Raw genomic sequence first — 17,430 nt, forward strand, 5'->3', positions numbered from 1 at the left:
TTATTTTCCGGTCAGACCCGGAAGGCAAATGACCGGAGCGCAGAGCTGACAGTTATGAACGGTTTTCCCCACCTTTTCCCCACATCATCCCCCAACACCTCCTCATCCCGTCCTCCCTCTGCCGTCGTCTCTGGTTGAAAAAACCACACACGATATAATTCAATTTAGCACCGTCTCGGGTAAATTAACAAAAAAACGAGAGGGTGCATATTAGACATAAATGAAATGTTTTCCTGAAGGACAGAAGTCTGATTAACCGAATTACGCGCGTTTTTCATTCACAGAATTTGCAGTGTATTTGGAAAAACCAACATTTTAAAATCTGCTCGCCACAAAGGATTTGCCTTTGCACAAATGAAAATGCTGTTCAGGCTATAAAGGCTGCATGTTTGGATTGCATATAGGGGTAGACTCATCTGATCGAGCACATCTCCTCTTGACCCCCGGGACCAATTTGGGCTCTGCGCCGGCAGCACGCGCCGGGTGATCCGCGCTTATTTTACATTATTTGGTTGTCCGGGAAACGCGCGACGCCGCCATCTGTCACAGCCGCGCGTGCCGCAGATCTCCACCGGCCTGTCGTGTAGCGACGACAATTATGTTTACCGGCCAAATGAAGATGAAGAGGTCCAGCGATACAACTGGGCTTTACTGCACAGAGCTGGAGCATGTCACAAATTACCGGGAGGAGCTCGAGGAAATCCTTCACACAAAAACGGGAAGAGTTCAGTCTAAGATACAGTTATTTGTGCAAAAAAAAAAAAAACTACACTGTCAGCATTTACATGCGAAAGAAATTATATTTCTCTGGAGTTAAACAGTAGGCTACATTACATTAAATAGCCTATATTAGTGAATTAGAGAATTAGATGAATAAACTGTGATGAACACTGCTCTCTGCTGGTCAGAGTTAATATGGTTTCTGTGCACCGTCCACACGGGTCTTATGTCAAACGGAATTTTTTTTTTTTTTTTTTTTTTTTTTTTTTTAACACTCACACTGATTGATACACTATATGGCCAAAGGTTTGTATAGACATCTGACCATCACACCCATATTTGAGTGTTCCCAAACAGTTGCCACAAAGTTGGACACACACAATTGTCCAGAATGTCTTTGTATTCTGCACCATTACATTTTCCCTTCACTGGAACTAAGAGGCCCAAACCTGTCCCAGCATGACAATGCCACTGTGCACAAAGAGAGATCCATGAAGACATGGTTTGCCAAGGTTGGTGTAGAAGAACTCGACTGGCCTGTACAGAGCCCTGATCTCAACCCCACTGAACACCTTTGCGTTGGATGAACTGGAAAGCTGATGACACCCCAGGCCTCTTCGCCTGACACCACCTCACTAATGCTCTTGTTCCAAAATCTAGTGGAAAGCCTTCCTAGAAGAGTGGAGGTTATTATAACAGAAAAGACGAGGGGTGGGAGTGGGGGTGCCAGACTAATCTGGAATGGGATGTTCCACAAGCACATATGGGTGTGATTGTCAGGTGTCCTAAAACCTTTGGCCTAATAGTGTAAATTCCGATTAATTGTTACTATTTTGTGAAAGGAACAGCAAAATTCATTCATTCTTCCAGAGTCTATCCTGGGAACACTTGGTTTGAGGCAGGGACACACACCCTGAATGAGATGCAAGCCCATCGCCACGCCCACTCACTCACACTCATTCACACCTAGGGGCAATTTAGCATATCCAATGCACCTACTGGCATGTTTTTTAGGTAGGTGGGAGGAAATCAGAGAATCCAGAGAAAACCCACATGCAGAGACGTTCCACAGAGACAGCAACTGGAGCAAAAATGAAAGAACTAAGGATCCTGAGCAGCAGAATTGTTTGACATAATTATAACGACATGCAAACCAAGACCAAAAATGCTAGAGGTGAATTGTATCAGTGTAACATGTAAATCATGTCCATCTAGATATGATTAGTAGAGCTGAAAGACTGAAAGTATTGCGTATTAGACGCACCTATGTTGCACACTCAATGGACCTCACTTTGTATTTGTATACAATAACTGACAACATGTTTAATGAGCACACTTTGTCATCACATTTCTACCCCATCCATCAGTAGAAAAGGTCCACCATAAGACCATCACATTCAAAAATATATTATTTGGGTGGTGGACCATCCTTAGCACAGAGGTGACAATGACGTGGCATGTTAGTGCTGGTGTGAGGTGATTTATAAAGACCTTAAATTCACTACTGGGATATGAACAGCTCACCAGCCCAAACTATCCAGCCAACAGCTGTTCTGTGGTCGGAAACTAACGTAGAGGACAACTAAAAAAGATGTGGGGGCACACTGGCTTTGAGGTTAGCATGTTTCCCTCGCATCTCCAGGGTTGGGGGTTCAAATCCCGTCTCCATCCTGTGTGCTCTGTTTGCATGTTCTCCCTATGCAGTCCAAAGACCTGCATTATAGGCTCATTGGCCTGCAATGGTTTGGCACCCTGTCCAAGGTGTGTCTTGTCTTGTGCCAGGAGTTCCCTGGGATAGGCTCTAGGCTCCCCTAGGCTATACCTATCCATACCACTTACACAAGGCTCCCCCCTTGTGTAAGTGGTATGGATTGATGGATGAAGCAGGTAGGGCACATAGTGGCTTAGTGGTTAGCATGTTTGCCTCACGCCTCCAGGGTCAGGGGTTCGATTCCCACTAGGGCACTGTGTGCGTGGAGTTCGCATGTTCTCCCGGTTTCCTCCCCCAGTCAGACATGCATGGTAGGCTGATTGTCATGTCCAAAGTGTCTGTAGTGTATGAATGGGTGTGTGAAGCGATGGATTGGCACCCTGTCCAGCTTGTACCCCGCTTTGTGCCTGATGCTCCCTGTGATAGGCTCCAGGTTTCCCTGTGACCCTGAAGGAAGGATAAATGGTATAGAGATGGATAGATGGATAAAACAGATGGGTGTGGTAAAAGACCATGTTAAGAATGGTCCATCAACAAATAATAGTTGTTGTCCCTTTTTGTTAACGGATGAGGCTGTGCAAAGAATCTGATAGTCACTTGCATACATACAAAGTGATCCTACACCTACAGCTCAGACTCAAATGACTGTGAGATGGTGCGGAATAAACCTATGTGCTTTTGAGTCGATACTTTATATCAATACATCTGATTATGACATTTCCTTTCAGTCAAACACGACATAAAATATCGAGGTCATACTGAAAGCTGAAATCCTGCAGCGAACAGACGGGACTGAATGAGAACTATTTTTTCCTTATATAAATATAAATAATAACTTAGATACCCTTGGCCATTGAAATCGTCCTTTCCTTCGCAATGATTGAAAGTTAGTAACAAGTCATAAACTCGGGGATCAGAATCGTTTCTGAAGCTTCCACGTTTAGGGAGATCAGTGTTTACATTTGAGGTCAAAAACTGTTATTTACAGCAATTCTTGTTGCACATGAAATCTGCATCACGCTAACAGACAGATAGCACGTGTAGTGCAGCTCGACTCTGCGAGCAATTAACAAACCTCAAATGTTAGTTTGATATCGTCAAACCTGTTTAAGTATTTGAAAGTCAGCACAGAAAAGATTAAGATTTAGAGCAGACACAAGGAAGGGAGGCAGATAGTCCACCTGTAGAGATAATCCAGGCATCGACCGTAACCTACATAGGCTACTTATAATTATTATTTTTCACACACACACACACACACACACACACACACACACACACACACACACACACATATAGGCCTATGTATGTATGTATGTTTGTATGCATGATGTAGGTACATATGATGTATGTACGTACATATATATGTATGTATGTCTGTATGATGCATGTATGTATGTGTGTGTATATATGTGTGTATGATGTATGTATGTATGTGTGTGTGTGTGTATGTATGTATGATGCATGTATGTATGTATGTATGTGTGTGTGTGTGTGTGTGTGTGTGTGTGTGTATGTATGTATGTATGTATGATGCATGTGTGTATGTATGTATGATGTATGTATGTATAATTTGACCAGAAAGCAGGACACAATACATTTCCTACAATAAAAAAATGTGTATTGTGAAGTACCTCATAGCGTCATAGCCTACACTTTTATTTTAAAGGCTCTCAGGTAAGACTTCTGATACCCACATTTACTAGTTTATCATTGTTTTATGTACCAAGAAAGAGTAATTGTACCCGAGTACTGGTGTTGATATTTCTTAGTATTGTGTCAAAAACAAAATAAGTGATGCCGTACAACTTTACAAGCCTCTCATGTTCACTCCATTTCCGAGCACTTCCTTAAAGTCTATGACTGTGGCTGCGTCCCAAACCGCACACTACTCCACTACATAGGATCCTGTCAAAACAGCCGGCCACGCTACGTTACCATAGTGACCATAGGTAGCCTGCCTATTTTGCTGTATTATGCACGCGGTTTGGGACGGAGGCAGAGAAATTTGGTTAAGAGAAGCACCACGACTGACTCAGCGACTTCTAACAGCTGTATGAGGTGAAACCTGGACGCAGACAGTGTGTTGCACAGCAGACTGGCTGGAGTTACACATAGCTGAGGAGGACTTGATCAAGGTAAGTTTTGTACTGCTGTTTTGCATCTAACTTATTGTTGAACTGTGCATAGTTCAGGATTTACACTGTAAAATGTACCTGTAAATAAATTTTACACATCCATTTAGGTATGGCAATACTGTTAATATAATGCTTTTAGGCATGGTGAAAAGATGACACTTTATTAATCCCTTGTTGGAAGCAGCATATATAGAACCCAAGCATGGAGGGTTGGGGGGGGGGGGGGGCTAACTGTATTAAAAATGCAGTGTAGATATACAGCAATACATAAATGCAATAGTTTGCATAACATTAGGACAAAATGCGAAAGACGTTTAAATGATAGGATATGACAATAAGACATTTACTGTATTATGTACAACAGATATGGATTTTTTAAAATGATATTAATAATGAAAATAAAAGTTTAAAGATATAATATGTATGTCCACCGTTTACCTCCAGCCTCTTTAACAGAGATATCATCAATGTGTCGATCATTTCGGTTGAAATGTCACGCTACAGGAAATTTGAATTCCTTAATCCCGATGGTTCAAAGTTGCTTGAGAAAACAACCAGTCTACTCTTGGATTCTTGGGATCTATTGGTGACAAAACTTGATCTTTTCGTGGCTGTGTTATCACACTTGCATGTCCCACATCTTGAACAGTTGCTTTTAATTATTATTCACTCAGGCTTATTTATTTATTTCAGTCCTGCCTGTAGTGCAGGTTCCTTAGAAAGGAAAACAGGATCAAGTTTTTAAAAGTATATATTTTTTGTTACTTTTTTTTTTTTTTACTAAAATGGAGTGGCTAAAATTATTGCTGGTACCAGATGGACTGATTTAAGTATTTCTATAACTGCTGATTTCCTGGAAGTTTCAGTCAGCACAGTCTCTAGAGTTTACACAGTATGGCACAATAAAGAAAAAACATCCAGTGAAAGACACTTCTGAAGAAGGAAATGTCTTATTGATGAAACAGGTAAATGGAGAATGGCCGGACTGGTTTGAGCTGACAGAAAGGCTACAGTAATTCAGATAACCACTTTGTACAATTGTAGTGAGCAGAAAAGCATTTCAGAATGCACAACATGTCTGACCTTGAGGCAGACATGGACAGACATGGAACCTGACGTGGTCTTCTGCTGTTGTAGCCCATCCACCTCAAGATTTAGTGTTTGTGTGCATGCTGAGATGCTTTTCTGTTCACTACGGTTGTGATTATTTGAGTTACTATATCCTTCCTGGCAGCTCGAACCAATCTGGCCATTTTCCTCTGATCTCTCTTATCAACAAGGTGCTTCCTCCCACAGGACTATTGCTCACTCAGTATTATTTTGTTTTTCACTCCATTTTGTGTGAACTCTGGGACCATTGTATGTGAAAATCCCAGGAGAACAGCAGTTTATGAAATACTCAATCCAGCCTACTTGGTACAAATTTCCATACCATGATCAAAGTCACAGCGATCACACGTTTTTTTCATGCTGATGTTTGATGTGAAGATTACCTGAAGCCCTTGACTTGTATCTGAATTATTGTTTGCGTTGCACTACTGCTAAATGATTGTCTGATTAGATAATTGCTCATATACTCATAGGATTATGTGATGACATTTTTTTTTACATTTGCAGTTCACTCATGGAATGCATTGGTATGGTTTTTCATTGACACACACAAAACCTCACTGTCATTTAGAACTGCAGAAATATGTCTATGAATGTTTAGTTGATTCTTCTTTCCTGGTTAGAGGCTGCACCTGATTTGCAAATCTTAGGTTAAAATCTGAACTTTGGTTGTTGATAACAACCACATCTGTTATCACACTAGACATTCAATGCAATGTTCGCAATGCATAGCCACTTTTAGGATAAAGGGGATTTATATTTGGTACAATATTCTCTTTTATTGACTTCATTTGTAATTTATGCTCAATGGTATCATTTATGAATCATAAGTGTATGAAACTAATACTGAGCAGTTTATATGTGGCATGAAAGATCAGCAAGCTGTGAAAGTCTAGTTTGAACATCAGAGACCGAACATTACATAACCCATTAATGAATCTCAGCTATATCCTGTTTCTTTATTCCATCTCAGCTTTCCTGCTCTGAAGCTATGTGAGCTCTCTGTGTTACAGTTTCATTTACACTGTTTTTGCTGTCAAAGGCAGTACTGTCAGTATTAATGCCTCTGTTACTAGCTCAAGTTCCACAGACACAATGCAGAAAATATTGAGTGAAAAATACTTGAGCTGTCATGATATGATACAGATCAAGTTGGTGTATTTAATATTAGAACAGTTTGTGTTATACCACCTGGATACAACCTTTATTTCTCTGTAGTTTACATAGAGCACAATGTGCCAGAAAGCTCATGGCTCTTTCAAAGGATTTGCCCTGGAGGGTTTCATGTCGTGTTTTGAAGTAGGCTTTAATTCTAAAGCAGACCATCAAAAAAATCTCTTTCAAATGGCTCAGAATAAGAGCACTGATTTGAGAACAGTTTGTGCCTCTCATGAAATTTATGACTGTGACTGTTTGGACAGGTGCAGTAGGTGACAACATTGACAGTCTCTTGATATGTCTTTTCATTTACATTTACATTTTACAAAATATCATTTGGCAGATGTTCTTCTTATCTAGACCTACACAATAATGGCTAAAATGAAAATCATGATTATTTTATCCAACACTGAAATCATGCTTATTTATCATCATGCCAATATCTGACATTTTTTGTTTAAAAATCAACAGTAAACAGACTTCTCTTTAACATTATAAGTCTATATTCTTGCAGTTCTGAATCAGGTCTTATTTGAATCAACCAAATAAGACCACTCCTTAGTGACCTTGATTAGTGTTAACAGAAGTTAATGTAAGTTTTCATCAACTGACTATAAAACACAGTTTTCATCAGCAGTACTCAGAAGTGTTCTAAAGTCTAGTCACGATCGCCTCCATCAAAACATCAAATTGATACAACTTACTTCATACAAAGTCAGAGAAACTAACATCAACTGGATTAACTCACAGAACTCACGGACAGCTACAAGGAACTTAGGCATAGAGGGAGTGATCTGAGAGGTTTTGGAATCAATTTTGAAGTTTTCAAATGTGTGTGAACAGTATCTGCAGAGTAAATGAAGCTGGGCAGAGACAAGAGTCACAAGATCCATCCATCCATTTTCCATACCGCTTATCGCAGGGGAGCCTGGAGCCTACTCCAGGGAAATGGGATAGAGAAGGACACCCTGGACTCGGTGCCAAACCATCGCAGGGCACAATCACACATACATACACAATTTGGAAATGCCAGTCAGCCTACAACGCATGCCTTTGGACTGGGGGAGGAAACCCCCAAAGCATGTGGAGAATATGCGAACTCCATGCACATGGTGGAGCCGGGAATCAAATCCCCAACAAAGCTAAAGATGTAACTTTAAGTTCTCCAAAACTTTAGAGTGGAGAAGTTTGTACTTCCTGTATAGTATGTGGTTTCTTGTCTCCATGACAAGCTGCATTTCTTGTCTTATTAACTCCAAGAGAGGGAGAAACTGAGAGGCTGTTGAGGGAATGGCTGTTTATAGCTGCTGAATCGTAAGTGATGTCCCAGTCACAGATGTTCCACAAAATTAAATGTAACTATACATGATAAAACATATAATGAGTCATTGTTTAATTACTATAAATGTAACCATTGACAAATTACTTAGATATGAGAGGAATAAAACACTGCAGGATGTGCTATTAAATGCAAATCATTGATTATCATTCTGATGTTCCAGAAGCAGCCATGTAAGCCCACGCTATGGAACTACCTCCACCATGTTTCACAGATGAGCTTGTTTGTTTTGGATCATGAGCAGATCCTTTCGTTCTCCACACTTTAGGCTTTCCATCACTTTGGCCTAGATTAGTCTTGGTTCCAAACTTTTGTGGCTCATCTTTGTATTTCTTTGCAAATTCCAATCTGGCTTTCTGATTCTTATTGCTGATGAGTGGTTTGCATCTTGTGGTATGGCCTCAATATTTCTGCTCTCAAAATCTTTGAATGGTGGATTGTGATTCCTTCACCCCTGCCCTGTGGAGGTTGTTGGTGATTTCACTGACTGTTGTTCTGGAGTTTTTCTTTCGGGCTCTCACAGTGTTTCTGTAATCAGCTGTTGTTGTTTTCCTTGGCTGACCCATTTGGTGTCTGCTGCTCAGTACACCAATGGTTTCTTTCTTTTTTAGGACATTCCAAATTTTTGTATTGATGATGCCCAGTGTTTGTGCAATGGCTCTGATAGATTTTCCCTCTTTTCTCAGCGTCAACATGGCTTATTTTTCTCCCATAGACAGCTCTCTGATCTTCATTTGGCTTATCCTATTTTAACATAAAATGCAGTCTTCACAGGTGAAACTGGTGGCTAAAACCAAGAGTAGACGTTCAGAGCTATTTATTGTTTGAACAATCAGTCTAACAGGGCACGCCTGGATAAAAAGAAACGCCTGTCAGTCCCTCAAGGATTTAGCAATTTTGTGATCACAAAAATTAACGTAAAATCAAGCAAACTCCGCAATATACGGAGGAGCTTGCAATTTTTCAAAATTACTGAAGATTTTCCACATATTTGAGCCATAATGCATCATGTGACATCACAGCATGCATTCAGCCAAAGCCCTCTGAGTACAATTAAAAGGTCTCATTTACCAACATACATCACTCTGAAAGACCGTGCAAAACAATTTCTTGCAAATGCAGTTTCGGCAATTCAAGTTTTCTGCAAAAAAACTAAATTAAAAAACAAAAAAATTGCAAATTTTGAAGCAAAATCAAGCATTTTTGTCTGTACCAATCACAAAACAACTTTCTGTATGGACTGACCTGTCTATCATATGTTTTAATATTTTTGCTCACCTACAAATTCGGTGGTCTGATATAAAATGTACTATGTAGTTTAACACATCTACATATAAATACCAGGAAATAAAAGAAATTTAAAACTCTCTTCACATATCCATCTTTTGATCTCAAACCCAAATCTCTTCAGTCTACCAGAAAATAAAATGTACACTGTACTATATGACCATGACAACCGACAACCTCTTAAAGTGGTTTGAGTGATGGGATCATAACACGTTTAGTGTGTGTATCCCATGTTCACCATTAATACCCGGTGTGAATGAGTGTTTACCAGAGATATACAGTACACAATTACACTGTTCACAGTGTGTATTACATAGCATTTTGTCTACTGATGGTTGCAGTAAAAACAGCTTTGGTGCAGTTCTTTATTTTCCGCAGGTGTTGTTTTAGTTTGTGTGCTGTCCGACATCTGTGTGTATTATTGTGTGCTCAATTTACAATGACCTATAATGTTTAGAGCTGTATAGTGCGCTTGCACTACATGTGCTTAATACATTTTTACACATGTGCGTAGGAGTGTGTGTGTGGACACAGAGGCTTTTTATTTGTGCTGGTTGGGTTAAAGACCTCTGCCTACACTCTTGTCCATGCTGAGCTGGGCATCAGTCTAGGTGCGAATCTAGCACCTGTATGTTGTATCGCTACTGTGTGCGCTTCCCATGCCCTGCCGACTGGCCAGAGTTCAGCTTGGACATGTGTCAAATTAATCTCACTTTGTTCTTCAACCTACTTGGATCTGGTTTGATCCTCTTGTCTTTCAAACATTAAAACATTCCTCTGCTGAGTTTTAAAGGCCCCCCCCATCCACCATGCCTAATGATAAATGTGATTAGGTCCATGCTTCAAAATCTCTGTCTATATCTGTGTGACTCTTGTTGCTTACATTTTACCTGTATTTACACAGCCATGTTGTTGCAGCATTACCCATATCCTTCTCAGCATCTGTAGATAAGAACCTGAGTTGACTTTGTTTAACATTTGCAAATGCCCAAGTCATTAGAGTTCCATTACAGGTTGAGAGGTTCATCACCTCTCCTTGATGTTGTAGACATCATGAGGGTGTTTGTTCACTACCTGCTTCTCTGTCTTCATACATCTCTACATCTGTGTCCTCTCCTCACTGCAGCTCGTAATCTACAGGCTTTAAGAAAATAAATAGGGGCTTGTTTTTTGCCATCATTCCTGTCTGCTCCTGTTTGGATCTCACACATCTGCCCCGCAGGTGTCTGCTTTCTTTTCCCTGCCTCAAGTAAAGCAGAGCAGTTGCAGGAAGTGGGAAAATGAGTTTCTACGTACATTAAGACCCCCATGATGAATGGTTGTCTGAGTGTGGAAGCAGTAGGCGTCAGTTGTTAGGAATTGGCAAAGGTCTTAACCACTAAATCTTTTCCTAATGAATAGGAACACTGAAGCAGGTATTTGGGTGTTTTGGTGAAGTGAGGCTTGTGTATATTTATTTAGCATGGGAAACTACACATGTTTTAATGCACAACATTGTGCTGCACATGATGTGTTACTGCTTAAGAGCTGTCAGGTTTATCCTACACTTATTCTTAAACTTTGAAAAAAGTTTAAGAGCAAGTCCCTGCTTTATACATCCCTCATCCTCAGAGATAATGAATGTTAGGCATCACACAGCTGGACTTTTTCATTACATTTTCATATCCTGCTTTCTGAACCAGGCTATAGTGCACTATGTTCCAGTTTCTACAGTATTTCTGGGTCATTAGACGTGGTATAAACCCGAGTGTGGTCTGATCAGACAGTAGCCTACTGAGAAAGTCACAGACGTGACCAGCATGCTTCCTTACCCAAGCCAAAAATGACTTCCATTCAATTCTTTCATTGCTGTATGTCATATACCATCAGGGTTTTTTTTTGTTTATTTTTACATGAAACTGGACTGAATCCATTGGTTCTGTTAGCTGTATATGCACACTATAAATAGTAGAGGTCTCTAAATAAATATACTGTAGTTTTATGATGAACCCATAACGTAGTTACAGTCAATAGTGAAAGGATGGCTTTCAGTGTGATCATTGTATGTAATGATCACAAAAAGTCAAAGTCTGTGTCTACAAATATATATATATATATATAAGCATGTGCTCCCTAAAACAGACACAAATGTATTTTTTATCTTAGAAATCCTTCTGTGAAATGGAAATGTATCTCACTGTCTTCCTAAATATTACTATTTCTAATATATAATACTATTGATTACTATTGATTACTATTGATTATGGATGAGGAAAATATAGCAAACATTTACTTTATTCAATACGACTGGTTTTACTAAAAAGTTACAATGCTCTACTAATTATTTTAAGAACAATGAATTTTGAATCCTTATGGAGAAATTCATTTTGACAACCTGTATTACATACTGTATTACTGTAATACATATTACATGTATTAGTTTTTGTACCAATTAATAAAAAACAAACACTATTTCTATCTATGGATGTATATGCAAATATTCCTAATTAAAAGCCACCAGTGATCTGTCATCATATATAAGTATTTCCTGGTTTAGTCACTGATCACACTATTATCACTGCTAGGAAGCTTGTAGACTCAGGCATTTGAATCCTTTTTTAACTGTATCGTGTGTATATATGTGTATTAAAGCAAGTCTGGCCTTGTGTGGGTTGTGTTTCAGTATGTATGGCCCGTTCACTGTCCGTCGGGAGCGTGTTCCTGACCTCTCCTGCCTGCATCAGTACAGTGAGTGGCTGGCCAGCAGACACGAAGCCAGCCTACTTCCCATGAAGGAAGACCTCGCTCTGTGGCTCAACACTATTCTGGGTAAGGCAGTGAAATTCGGAGTAGCAGGATAGAATATAGTAATAGGAATATTTTATTAATAACCTCCCAAAATATGTAGTGTGCATGCAAGAAGACATAAGAAGACGTTGTTAAAGGTACAGTCATTGATTTTGTTGGATGTTAGCTGAGGTTGGTTTGAAACTCAAAACTCAAACAAATAAAGCTCCTCCCTTTAGTGTTTCCTCTAAAACCATGCCCTGAAAACACATTTAGGCTTGAATGTCTGAATACAGGGCAGGGTAGGATATGAATTGACAGGAAATATAATTAACAGGAAAGTAAAGATTGGATGATGGAGTTCTTTTTGTTTACTCTTTCCTCTGTGTGAATGTTACTGACAGCTAACATACTATTATAAAAAAAAAGTGTAAACATGATCACTTAAAAAATCACTTATGCCACCTTTAAATTCCAGAAAAAAAAACTACCATCAGATATGGATGATCTGAAATTGTGGCCAGTATCAGATGTTTTCAGACAAACAGAATTACCCAAATTGCCCAAATTCCCCTGCATGTAGAATGAATGCAAAACAAAAAAGATCTGCAGGTATTCTAACAACCATATTTGCTTTTTACAAATAATTCAGGATTTGCCACTGCTTGTCTGAATGCTTTGACACAGAGAGACAGTTGTAAGGTTGAGGAAGTCAGAAGCTAGCATGGAATTATAAACATAAGAACCACAGAGAGTTGTAGAAATGCCTGTTGGTCATTTTGCATACAGACTTCGAGGCTTATTTCCATATTAGCTTATTCAAACATCAGAGGCCTCATTGTAGATGCAAACCAACAATCAGCCCTATTCTCTTTAACCACATACACATCTACACTACGTCCCTTTTTTCTGGCACACACTGTCTGTTCCAGGATGATCTCACAGTGCTGGTATGGCCATGTGGGCACAGCAAACTGCAGGAGGGCACATACACAACATCTCCCTCTCTCTGAGGGGAAGCAGTTAATGATCATCCGTGGCATTCTGTACACCAGTGCCTGTTTACGTGTCTGGTTTTGTTGTGGTTTGCCTCCTTTGATGCCTCCTAGGCACCACCTCTTCATCCTCCATGTACAGCTCCGGTGCTTGAAGCCCAATTCCTGTGAGTGTACACTTAACACCCAGGCCCTAGAATGCATCTGCATGCCCATGAGAAGTTGGAGAGCAGAGAGGTTATGCTTGCAGCCAACATACTAAAAGGATGTTTCTAAGCACCTGTGAGTATGCTTGAGTAAGAGGAAGAATGCAACACTAGCTAGAGAGAACAGTGGGAGTGGGATTTATGGAGGAGAAAGGATTTTATAGCACCACACACGCTGTGCAGACCTTTCCCTGTTATCTGGAAAGACATAGATGGAAATGTGCACAAAAGAATATCTAAAAACAACACCACATGCACTGAGTGGTTCTTGAGCATGTAAACCATGCATAGTTTTTTTTATTACAGTTTCTTTAGTCTGTAAAATTATTTTTAATTTAAGTTAATGTTAATTTTGTTGACCCTTCCCCCTAAGCCCATCCCCATACACCCAAGACAATAGTCTTTCTTGTAAAGTTAAATAATGTTAGAGACACTTGTAGATGGACCATTGGAACATTTCAAGCCCATTTATGTTCTTAGGTTTATGCATATGGAAAGCTTATATATCAGGCAAGAATATGAATAAATATATATGAATAAAGAACATCTAGTGTCTGGTGTTCCCTTTGTTATTGAGGTGTGTTGTGTCATCTAAAGAGTAAGGCCTTCATAAAAAAAAGTTTGTGGATGCCTATGAGTCTAGCAAGGGATTTAAAAAGATCTCAAATTATTTGAAATACATCATTCCACTGTAAGGAAAAACATCTACAAGTGGCGCAGATTTCAAACAACTGCCAATTTGTCCAGAACTGACCGTCCCAACAAATTCAGCCCAAGAGCAAACCGTCTGATGCAAGAAGTGTCCAAGAATCCCAAAATTTCGTCACAGGATCTGCTAGTAAGTCTTGCAGGTGTTGGTTTCAAAGTGCATGCTTGTACAGAAAGAAATTGCAAAAATGTGACCTGCATGGGAGGTGTGCCAGGAAAAAGCCTTTGCTGTCTGAAAAGAACATTATAGCAAGACTACAGTTTGCCAATGAACACAGAGGCAAAGACCAGTCCTTTTGGAATAACGTGCTCTGGACAGATGAATCAAAGATAGAGTTGTTTGGCCACAGTAACAGCAGACATGTTTGGCGCAGACCAAATTCTGCATCACATCAAAGAGTGCTTGAAGATAATGTGAGGCCGTCTGTCCAAAAGTTGAAGTTGAACAGAAAGTCGACCTTTCAACAGGACAACAGGATAATGATCCTAAGCACACTAGCAAATCCACCAAGGAATGGCTCAAAAAGAAGAAATGGAGGGTTATGGAATGGCCTAGATTTGAATCCCATTGAAATGTTGTGGGGGGATTTGAAACGGGAAGTACATGGCAGAAACCGTCAAACATCTTGCAACTGAAAGAATACTGCATAGAAGAATGGTCATAAATTCCAGCAAGCCTGGTGGACAATTATTCAAAATGCCTACAAAAAGTTATTTCTGCTAAATGGGGTAATACTAACTTCTGAGGCCAAGGGTGTACCTACATTTTCCACAAAAGAATATCACATCTATTGATATTTCTGTTGAATAAATTAAAAAATTTAAAAAAACTAATTTGTTCAAGTATACAAACTTTATTAATAGGCACTGTTTCAAAGATGATCAAATGTTTGCTTGTCCAAATATGTCAAAAAAAGCTATTTCCATTGGGTATACTTATTTTTTCCACGTTAGTTAGTTAGTTAGTTCCGTCCGCGCAGCGGGGCGCATCGGGCAACAAGCATTCGCCAGCGGGCTCGGTCGGCAGCGTCGATTTCCACATCTTCCCACTTGACATCGAGCGCTCGTAGATCTTCCATGAATGTTCGTCGCCATGTATTATGCGGCCGCCCTACTCTTCTCTTCCCCCGTGGCGGCGTCCAGCGCAGCGCGATCTTTGCGTGGCGGTGGTCAGACATCCGTAGAATGTGTCCTGCAAAGCGCATTCTTCGCTCTACGACCATTTCTGCCAGGCTGCGGGAGTTAGTTCTTAGAATTTCTTCATTTGAAATACGATCACGGTATGATACACCGAGTATTCTTCTCAGGCATCGTTGCTGAAACACATTCAGCTTTTGTGGATGACTGCCCTCGAGCTCTTCCAAGTTTCAGATGCATAGATGGCGGTTGGGATGATGATGCTATTAAACAGGCGAAGTTTGCTGTGGGTGTGAATAGTTCGCCTAGCCCAAATCGGCTGTAGCTGTTGGAAGACTGCAAATGCTCTGCCAATTCTGCGATTGACATCCGCGTTAGTCCCACCATCCGCAGCCACAGTGCTGCCAAGGTAGGTGAACTGTTTGACTTCTTCGATCAGCTGGTTGCTCACCGTGATCCGCACCGGCGTCATCCGGCCGACGGCCATGACGTTGGTCTTGTCAGTGCTGATCCGTAACCCAACTTTGGCTGCTTCGTGCTCCAGGCTAGTGGTCATCTCCTGTAAGACTTTCCCATTCTGCGCCAATAGCACAATATCGTCTGCGAATTCCAGGTCGGTTAGGCATCCCTGGCCTGTCCACGGAATTCCAGACGCTGGCTGTGTTAGTGCTCGTCGCATGACGAAGTCCATCATCATGAGGAAAAAGAATGGTGAAAGAATGCAACCCTGTCTGACTACGGTCTCGATGGTGAAAAAGGCAGTATGACCTGTGTCCGTCCGGATGCAACAGCTAGAATCCTGATATAAGTTCTGGAAAATGGCGATAAACCGCTGTGGAATGCCATATAGCCGTGCGATGTTCCAAAGTGATTTCCGGTGGACGCTGTCAAACGCCTTCTTAAAGTCTATAAAGTTGACCAAGAGCGGTTTCTGATATTCGGAGCTTTGTTCAATGATGTTTCGAAGAGCAAAGATTTGTTCAGTGCACGACCGACCGCTTCTAAACCCGGCCTGTTTGTCCCGTAGAGCCTGATCGACTGCTTGCAGTATCCGTTTGAGGAGGACGAGACAAAATACCTTGCCTGGAACAGACAGAAGGGTGATGCCTCTCCAATTGTTACAGTTTGCGAGATTACCTTTCTTAGGTAATTTGACGATGACACCCTGTCTCCAGTCATTTGGGACATGTTCCATGTGCCAGCAGTCATTGAGCAGCGTAGTGAGCACCCGTACAACTTCATCACCACCCGCTTTCAGCATTTCTGCCGAGATTTGGTCAAGACCAGGTGCTTTGTTGTTTTTCAGATGACGAATCGCTGCAACGACCTCAGCATCCATGATGTCGCTCATGTCCACTTCCAGCTCATAGGGAGGAGGAAAGACTGTAAAGTCGTGCGTGGTTACGGTTGCTGGCTGGTTTAGGGTGTTTTTGAAATGTTCCACCCAACGCGCGTCCTGCTCTTCTTTGCTAACTAGCATCCTGCCGGTTGTATCCCTTATCGGCCCAGTGGAACCGCTTCGGGCCCGAGTGAGGTCTCTGACCACACGAAACAGAGTCCTACTGTCACCCTGGTCCGCAGCCACTTGTGCTTCAGTGCCCTTCCGGTCCAGCCAGTCCTTCTTGTCTGCTCGGCAACTCCTCTTGACTTAATCGCGCTGACGTTTCTTGACCCGTCTTTCATCGAGCAACAACCATGTCCGGTCCTGAATCCACCGTTCTCGCTGCGTTCCACGCCGTCGACCAATCGTTCTCTCTGCCGTCTCGATGTCAGCATCCTTGATCTGTGCCCATTGTTCTTCGATGCTGGCCGAGTTGTCAAGAATCTGGAATCGGTTAGCGAGTTCAATGTGGAAGTGCTCGGCGTTCACGCGGTCCTTCAATTTCTCGGAGGCAAATGACCGAACGGTGTTGTGTCCGGCCACTCTTTTCAATTTTAGTCGGATTGAGGTCACAAGCAAGTGGTGATCAGATCCGATGTCGGCGCCGCGAAAAACCCGTACGTCACGTAAAGCCGAGCGCCACCGTCGATGGATGCATACATAGTCGATTTCATTGTGAGTGGCCCCATCTGGTGACCGCCACGTCTTTTTGTGAATCTGTTTGTGAATGAAATATGTATTCCCGATGCAAAGGTTGTTAAGATTGCATAGGGA

At 41.2% G+C, this 17,430-nt stretch overlaps 1 protein-coding gene across 1 annotated transcript in view; it reads left to right on the forward strand.

Moving 5' to 3' along the window:
* Nucleotides 1-4,429: 4,429 nt before the first annotated feature.
* gas2b (growth arrest-specific 2b) overlaps nt 4,430-17,430 on the forward strand; it is a 29,688-nt gene continuing 16,687 nt past the window's right edge. Inside the window, exons 1-2 of the mRNA XM_017459345.3 lie at nt 4,430-4,569; nt 12,126-12,271. Coding sequence (XP_017314834.1) covers nt 12,127-12,271 — 145 coding nt within the window. The 5' untranslated portion in view covers nt 4,430-4,569; nt 12,126. The remainder of the gene's footprint in view (nt 4,570-12,125; nt 12,272-17,430) is intronic.

This window comes from Ictalurus punctatus, chromosome 27, assembly GCF_001660625.3.
Source record: "Ictalurus punctatus breed USDA103 chromosome 27, Coco_2.0, whole genome shotgun sequence".
Taxonomy (NCBI): Eukaryota; Metazoa; Chordata; class Actinopteri; order Siluriformes; family Ictaluridae; genus Ictalurus; species Ictalurus punctatus.